The sequence below is a fragment of the Gopherus evgoodei genome, chromosome 12 (assembly GCF_007399415.2).
Source record: "Gopherus evgoodei ecotype Sinaloan lineage chromosome 12, rGopEvg1_v1.p, whole genome shotgun sequence".
Lineage (NCBI taxonomy): Eukaryota > Metazoa > Chordata > Testudines > Testudinidae > Gopherus > Gopherus evgoodei.
Genome location: NC_044333.1, coordinates 31,494,191 through 31,503,154, shown reverse-complemented (window position 1 = coordinate 31,503,154; position 8,964 = coordinate 31,494,191). Strand labels below are relative to the sequence as shown.

General features: G+C 39.2%; 1 protein-coding gene across 4 annotated transcripts in view; it reads right to left on the bottom strand.

Annotated features, from left to right (window-relative positions):
- The window catches only part of WWOX (WW domain containing oxidoreductase), a 672,980-nt gene that overhangs the window by 360,568 nt on the left and 303,448 nt on the right, over positions 1 to 8,964 (bottom strand). Inside the window, exon 9 of one of the 4 annotated variants that reach the window (XM_030582113.1) lies at positions 8,160 to 8,679. The exons of the other annotated variants lie outside the window; for them this stretch is intronic. Within the exon in view, the coding sequence (XP_030437973.1) occupies positions 8,629 to 8,679 (51 nt within the window). The 3' untranslated portion in view covers positions 8,160 to 8,628. Of the gene's footprint in view, positions 1 to 8,159; positions 8,680 to 8,964 lie in introns of those variants that run through there. 4 annotated transcript variants of the gene reach the window in all.

Genomic DNA, 8,964 nt, shown 5'->3' with positions numbered 1-8,964 from the left:
CCCTGGGTGGCATGGAGCTGACATACTAGTTCTACTCCATCCCTGCCTTGCAGCACCCAGCATATAGGATGTTATTAGGGGAAAAGTGACCCCCCAAAAGTTCAAAAATCATGAACTGAAATGCTCAAATTCATGAAATCATGTTTTTGTTGGGGGGGAGGGGATGGTAATATTGTGGTGTTTTGGTCCGTTTTTGTTTTTTCAACTCCCCCTGTTCACCTCAAGTGTGTATGTCCAACTCTCCCAAATTTATAAAGCATGGTGATTTTGGTCCCCAGTACAGGAGCTCTCACTGGCAGCCACATGGTGCAGAGCTTCCAGCTTCTCCCCAAACCCCAAAATTGTATTAATTAAATCTGTATTGCCCCCCACCTGCCTCAGCACCCACATCAATTCTGCCCCTCTCCTCATGTAAGGTTGAAATTCATGAGCAGGTTGGAGCTTCTCCCATGAGACTGACTCCAAGCCCAACCAAATATACGCTACTCGCAAAGAAATTGCAAGAGTTGGTAACACTGCACTACACTATGGCACTCTCCTACTGCTCAAATGGCCCTTTGGAGCCATAGATGAACTCTGAGGCTGCTCTAGGTTGCTCTAGGAGCTGAACTGGCCTGCAACTGGCTAAAGAGTCAGGAAGTTGCAACTGAGGCATAAAAACATCTTTCCCTTCCCTTCCCTTCCCTCCTGAGGAATGGACAATGGGGAAGATGGGGAGCTTTCCTCTATAGAAACTGGAGTTAGAACTGGCCCAAATGCTAAGTGTTAAATACACTGGTGGACTCTCCCTCTGACAGGCCCTCATTGTCTCAGACATAAATGTAGGTAGGGGCAGTTTCTTGGAGAATGGTGGTTTGGGGAAAATAGATCACAGGGTTCCTTGAGGGACCTCCAGACTTTTGGTTGCTTATCCAACTGCATAGATTTTGATAATCAAAATAGCAGGACCAGAGATGTGTTTGGAGAATTTTTTGTGGAAATAGCAGGCACATCTGGGCAGGTAATGGGGGTGAGGTAAGAAAAGAGCAGTGGCATGTGGAAAGAGAGAAGAAGAGAGGTTGGTGAGGGAATTGAAGATAGGGAGGAAGCTGACTATGTGGGATGTAGCTTGAAAGCTTTGGCTCAAAGTTTCATCAAAGTATCTGGTGTAACCACTTTTATTTGAAATAAATGATTGTATTTAGCTCAAAGCAAACATTTGCAGGAACCATGAATGTGACTGCCGTCCTTAAAATTCCAAAGTGCTGCATGGATTTAAAGTCAATTGGAGTCATGCTACTCTAATAGTTGTGTCATAGCAGTAAATTCACACCGTTTTGAAAATTTTGAGGTAACTTCAGCAAACCTTTAATACTGAGTATTTCTGCAAAGCACCTAATGTTTCACAAGAGAGGCTGCACAGTTTATTGAAATCTAGGAAAATATTTCATTTGTTGCATTCTAGATGCAAAGATAAGGCCAAATCTAGAGTCCTTATCTAGCCAAAATCTCACTACATTGAAAAGAATGGGTAAGAACTGTAGAATCTGAACCATGCTGATGTACTGTACAAAACATTTTTACTTTATTTTCCTTTATGTATAGTTCTCTAAGATTTTTCTGCGAGTTTCATAATGGGTTTGATGTAGTTCTTTTCACTGTGGGTATGCTATGGACAGACAGACCAAGGAAAAAAAAAGAAAATTCACACATTAATACCCACCAGAAATCTCTTGCTCCTTCTTATTTGGCATGATTAAAGATCTGCACCATCACAGCCACTGGAAAGGAATTCCTTACAATTCTCCTTTCTCACAAAACAAAGGCTGCTCACTGAAGTGTTCAGGTACTCAGTTACATTCAACACAAGCTAATTCACTTATCCTCAACAAGTGGGCTATTGATTTTTTGCCTGTTTTCTAAGCTGCCTGGGGCTCTCTGAACTACAAGACCATCCTGTATTCAAAAAGAGGAAAGGAATGCAGTGGAAAATGTCCCTTTACTCATCAGTAATTAGGATGACTTCATGTTTGTTTAGTTCTGTCAGTACGTTCAGCATAGACCTGGTTCATGAAGCATTCACAACCCTATTTCACCTGCCTGTACTATAGAGTTGACACTATCAACTGACCTGGATTCCTTTCTGGGATGAAAATATTATAGATTTTTCCCATATTAGGATGTATGCTCTCACTGTTTTTAGGAGTCATTTGCTAATCCTGCTCCCTGATTACATAAGGGCTTGTCTACACAATGCAGCAGTCAGCAGTAGTGGAGTGTGAATTCTAAAGTGCACCAATGTGTTGTGTATTAACAGGCCCATCTAAACTCTGCTGGTGTGCACGTGCACCAAAGGTTGCTGTTAGTATGCTTTAGTACTGCCTATCTGTCAGCTAGATTTTAAACCCTTCCTGTTATGTTTATCACATACAAATAGAGAAATTAAATAAAACAATAAAATACACTTTTAGGAAGGCTGCAATGGGATAATATTTAATACCTTAAAATCCAAACTTTTAACACACAAGAACCAAAAAAAGAGAAAAAGCAGCTTGCTCTATAAGCAGAGAGGCCCAAATCATCCCACCTAGTTTTAGGCTGCCTTTTTCCACGCTGACTCTGATTACAAGTTTTCCAACCAGCAGGATCAGGAAAATCCTTACCAATTAAAGAGAGAACCTACAGTTCCAACACAGGTTTCAAATACCTCACACCTCCAGACAGGGATCATATCTTCATTCCCTGTGTAAAATGTTGTGCACATCTATGGCACTTTACAACTATTAAATAAATAAGCAGAGAGGGAAAGAGAGTAAACAAATTACAAGAATCACCATCTATGCTTGGAAAATAAGAGGAAAAATTGCTCTTTGGTGATTGTTCACTAGAAGAGAGAACTCAGATGGTTTTAGACATGTGAAACTATGATGCTGTGGTCACAATGTCCCAATATTTATGTTTTACAGCTGTTTGTTTTTATCTTAAATTAACTTTTCAACTTTGGAAGCTCTGGAACAATTATTGTTTTTTGTCTTTATTCCCAAAGTTAATGTTACTTAACCCTCCTTCCCCCGTCCCCCTTCTTCCAGAAGTTCAGATGTCCTGGTAGAAGATCCCTGACATTGAGGCAGGATTCTGTCTGAGAAAGAAGCTGGAGGTGGCAGCTTACAGGTGTGTGATTTGCAGCAGCTGGGCAGAACTACCTTTTTCACAGTGGGATCCAAATACCAGAAAAGTCCAAGTGCTGCTGTGGGTTGTTCCCACAGCTGATGCCCCCACTTTGTGTGCAGGGATGGGAGATATGGGGTGGGCGGGTTGGGAGGGGGGAAGCCAGAGAGGAATAGAACCAGAAAGGATAGCCCACAGGACAGAAATATGACCCTTTGGCGCTTTCCTGAGCTACACAACTGATGTGCTTCTGGCCCTAATAACCAGCTTCCCTTGACAGCCTGGTCAGCTGTGCTCTGATCCCTAGCTCCTCCTCATAAAATTACATTCTATTTAATTTTTTTCCAAATAATATATGCATGCGCGCGTGAATGTCTGCGTGAACATGCGCACGTGGCTGAGAGCTTCTTAAACTTGAGAACCTTAGCTGTGGGTTACAATAAGACTAATACACTCTAGTAATTCTGCTGCAAAGATGGACTACTGTAACTGATGCAATTCATGATAACCAAAACACATGTTCAGTCAATAGTTGAAGGAGGGGAGAATCTGTCAACTATAGTACAGTTCCAGCAACGATATAGCTCATGTGCTCTTTATCAAATTGACACACACAGAAATTTCAATCTATATGCCATGGATAAAATTGCTTCTAGAAAGAGGATATGTGACTTGATAAACTTGTGCAGAACCAAATAAAGCAGGACTCATGACAAGAAGCATCTACTTAAACAAACAACCAAAAAAAAAAGAGGAAGCAAAAATTTTAATCAGATCATTGTGACGTGGAAGTCCAAGTATGGCATTGTCTTGATGGAGTTGGCAAATAAGTCCAAGCTATTCTTGCCAACACTGTTTTTATAAAACACAGTTCATCATCTACAAGCACAAAAATGTCTAAGAGCAGCAAAAATTCTTCTTTTTTACTGTGAATTTCTTTTTAAAAAGCTGCATTTTTTCCAACATGAAGTTAAAAACCAATTACTTTCAGCCAATCCCTAGCATGCCAGCTATTATATCAGAAAAGTGTGTGTGTTTAATTAAGAAGTAATAGGCTCACTCTTCTAGGAGTGGCTTTCATAAAAAAATGAACCTTAACTATAATGGTACTATTGGAATGGCACTGTAGAAATAATTCATCTTTTGCATCATTGGCTACATTTTATCAGAGATTAAAAGGGACAACTCAATATAGTGCAAGACAGAATATAAAAAGTGCCATAGTTAGATGAAGTTTAATATATAAAAATGACCTTTTATTTATTTCCATGTAGCTTTATTCTGTAATGTTAACTGACTGCAATTTCCACATAATTTTACACATAATGGACTCAACCAGACAAGTGGGTTTTTAACTTGACAAATAATCACAAGTTTAGTGAATAATTTGAAGCCAAATCTTCTATAGTTCTGTCATCCACGCCTCCCATTACCAATTTAGTTTTGAGTCCAATCAAACCTTACTATATCTCACAGTTAAGCATTAAAACCCAAGTTTAAGAATATATTTCCCAACAAGGATACATTTTGACAAAAGTTTGAATAACTGCAATACTAGAAGCCATTGTTTCCATTCTAATTTTGATATTCTGTTGCAAGTTTTCTTGCCTCTGCTTCTTCTGCCACTAAGCTAAATCTGTGCTTGGGTATTGGTTTGAGGGTCAGTTTGGTTTTTACAAGCCAAAGAGAAAAAAAATAGTTTTAACCATGAGGGGACTGAAATCCTGGTGTGAAAAATAATTAAGAATGATTAAGAATGTTTGGTTCTGGACTTTTGAAGAGAAACACTGGTTTGGGACAGGATCCGGCAAGATGTAATTCCTTTACAGCACTACAAAGGGTACAATAGAAACCTCAAGACTAAATAGAACGATGTTGTAAAACATTGTAAAGCTACTGTTGAGGATTGGGCAAAACCATTAACGCAGGAGGGTGTGACCACCAATGTTCATTTAAGATAACTATAAGAAACCATTGAGCTCTTTTATGGCACCAGAAATTTGAAACAATAGCAGCCTCCGCCTAAAACACAGGTACATTACCATCCAAAACAAAGGTATATGTGGGCAGAGGGGGTTTTCCTACATAAGAACATAAGAATGGCCATACTGGGTCAGACCAATGGTCCATCTAGCCAGTAACTTGTCTTCTGATAGTGGCCAATGCCAGATGCTTCTGATAGACTGAACAAAACAGGGCAATTATCAAGTGATCCATCCCATGATGTCCAGTCCCAGCATCTGGCAGTCAGAGGCTTAGGGACATCCAGAGCATGGGGATGTCTCCCTGACCATCTTGGCTAATAGTTATTAATAGACCTATCCCTCCGCGAACTCTCTTTGTTTTTTTAACCCAGTTATAGTTTTGGCCTTCACAACACCCCAAGGCAATGAGTTCCTCGGGATTTACTCATTAGAAGTGCGAGTGTAGACAGAGAAAGGCAGGAAAAAAAAGCATTAACTGACACAGAAAAGGAGAAAAAAGCCAGATAACTTGAACAAAGCTCCAAGAGCATGACCTTGAGAAAAGCATTGCAAAGAGCTTTTTTTGGGCTGAGTACTGGCTGAAAGTGATCTGGAATTGTGAGCAAATAAACTGTCACTGTCTAATTGCTCCTGTGTTCAGGGAAACAGGACTCTACATTCTCTCTCAACACACAGGATTGCATCAAAGATACCTGGCCCCACCATCGACTTCTTCTCCTAACATGAATAACCAGTAGGGCCCTGAACTTTGGCTATTCCTAATATATTATTTGCCAGGACCAGAGGAGTCTGTATAAATGTTCACCCTCATTACAGTAAAGTAACTGGCAAATGAATCCTCCTTTTCACAAGATGGGTAATGTTCAGAGCAGTGATTTTTGTGCCAGTAAAAAAAAAAAAAAAAATGTGATTGCCCTGATCTCCAGGGCCTTTGAATCCACCCCTTCTACTGAAGCCAAAGAATCTATCATTGAAGCCATCAGCAAAATCCTGGCCCATGGAACTTAATAGCAAAAATCCCATTTACCTTCAATGGGGTCAGGACTTACATCATGCCTTAGCCTGCATATTCTCCATACAAAAGTTCAGTCCTTCTTTAGTATCACCCAATGTCACTCAGAGAATGCTCAGAAGTTTAACATATTTTGGCATAATTATAACGTTAACAATGTATTTTTTCTTCCGGAGCACCTTCTATATTAGCACTGCCTTCAGAGACAGTCCTATAAATCACAGTCCTATTAATCATCAGCATGAGTTCTAATGCTATAGTTATAACACTATGAAATGTACGCATGTGTATAAGCAGTATGGATTTTGACAAAATGAAAATACAAGATGCTCTTCAATCCATTATAGCCCACAGATGCAGGACAAGACATTAAAAAGACATGATTTGACAACCATTTACCATAGATATTCCCTGTAATAAATATAAAGAAAACAGTAATAATCTGAGATACTAATCTGCTTTAACTGTCGACAAATGCTATTTTATTAATGGCATCTACTTTATGCCTGAACAAAAGATAAAGACTGGGGAGGAAATAAGAGCAAAAAATGTACCACAAACATACAGCATTTAACTTGTCATTTGCTGGTATACTTCATTTGGTTGCATGTTCAGTCACAGGAACTGAATAAGTATATTAGGCATGTGAGCTGTATGCACAAGTTGTGTGCAAATGCACATGCAATTCTGAAAATCTGAGATATAGTTTAATTGTAGTCTCCTCTCACAAGAGCAAAGTACAAGACGTAGCAAAGAGGATGTCCCTTTAAAACATCTTCAACAACAGTTTCAAAAATCCTTAAGGCCTAGATTTTTAAAGGTATTTAGGAGTTGCTGTGCTTAGAGGGGCTACATCTATCTGACTTAGGAAATCAGATAGGTGTCGGAATGCTGAATGTAGCAATACCTTTAGAAATCTGGACCTATGTGATTCAGGAAGCTCTGTCCCATTTTCAAAAGTGACGAAGCCCAGATTTGTAAAGGCATTTAGGTATTACTCTTCTCAGCACTGCAATGTTTCACTGATTTAGGAGCCTAAATCTCATTTTCAAAAGTGACCTGGGCACACAGGAGTCTAAGTCACACTGAAATCAATGGGAGTTAGGCACATAATCTGCGTAGGTGTTTTTGAAAATCTCATTAGACATTTACCTACGTTTTTGGTGCCTACCTCTGAATTTCTAGCCTCAAGCCACTTTGGCACATTTGAAAATTTTGCTCCATGTATTCCTTGAAAGAACACTGCAAACAGTGCAAAAAGAAGGGAAAGACTGTCAGATTGCTGTTTGATAATTAGGGTTTTATAAGCACAGTGTTGTGCACTGTTGTTCAAGAAACAAGTACACCACAGAAAACCACCTTATCCTTCCCTTTGTCAAAGTGTTAGAGTTTTTGGTATAAATTATGGAAATGCTACCAAATTAATAGTGATTTTTATAAAACAGTACTGCCCTCAATGGTATACTTCAGAAGTAAGTTTCTAAATTTCACAACCTCATAGAGGGTTTTAAAAGGTTCTCTCAATGCATCTCAAATACATACCCAATTTCTGGCTAATTCTGTAATTTATTAAAAGACAGTGCATTTTTAATATAGCTTAGTGAAATATGCAATGAGTTTTCTAATAAAACATTTGGCTTATATAGCAAAGCACAGCACAGCAGTTTAAACACAGCAATATACTTGAGAGCTGAGATCTGCATAGTCTTATATTCCCAATAGTAATCTCACCTTTCCCAACTCTTCCACAGAGAAAATAACTTAAATAGATTTAACAAAACCATTACTGTCTACCTATTTCAGTCCTTTGTTCTTTCCAAAGAAAGAGTTGCTGCTGCTTATTCTTCTTACAATTTACAATTTATCAGGATTTTTGACGTTATTCTTACTGCAGTATTAATGCGCCCCCATTCTTTTCATTAGAATTCATATTTAATACACATGTTTGGCTTATAAAGCCTTTGTACTGAAAAGAAGATTCCTATTTAAAACTTTGCCTTCACATGGAACCTCACATGGAACCTCTAGATGTGTGGATATCAAGGCTGGGGCCTGCTCTGTGACCTCCAGATTGGCTGATGTGAGTAGTGTTCAGGAGACTGATTGGCTTCTAAATCAGTTGAGGATCAGATTTGATTCCTGAACTAGGTAGGGCATATATGCCAGTGAGGGTGCAATACCACTCACTCCAACAGCAGCAAGCAGCAAGCTTCACCTACCAATGCCCTTCCTTGCAAATGAGTCAGTAGGGTAAATTTCACTTTGATTTTTGTGACGCTTGCTAGTGTGCAGTGATCACCATATGCAGGGGTCAAAAAGTTACTGCTCACTGTCTGCTGGTCTGCTGTTCACTGCTTGCTAACTATTGTTCCTCATGGCTTGACCAAGAATGCTGTAGGATCTCTGGTGGGGTCCAGTATTTGGCAGCATTAACTTTCAGTCACAATTCTTCTACTTTCTTTGTGGCAACTTTAGCAGGAGACCCTAGTGGTAAGGTTGGGTTTTCTTAGCCTCTTCTTCCCCAAACCTTAGGAGCTGGCATGGCCGAAGTACAGGAAAAAGAAAATGGACAAGGTGTTGAACATTAAAATTGGCTCAGATGCTGGTCACATGTCCCTACAACTACAGGCATAACCACATAAAAAAAAGTTTCTGAGTTTCTGGAGTGGGAACTAGGGAAAAGGCTGCATGTAGGAGTTATGATAAAAGTTTCTATTCCTATCTCTTGGCACATTTTATCTCATCTTTTAAAAGAAAAACAAAAAACACCCTTATTTTTTGTAACATTTTGTATATTTAAAAACTTCTGTGGAGTAATAA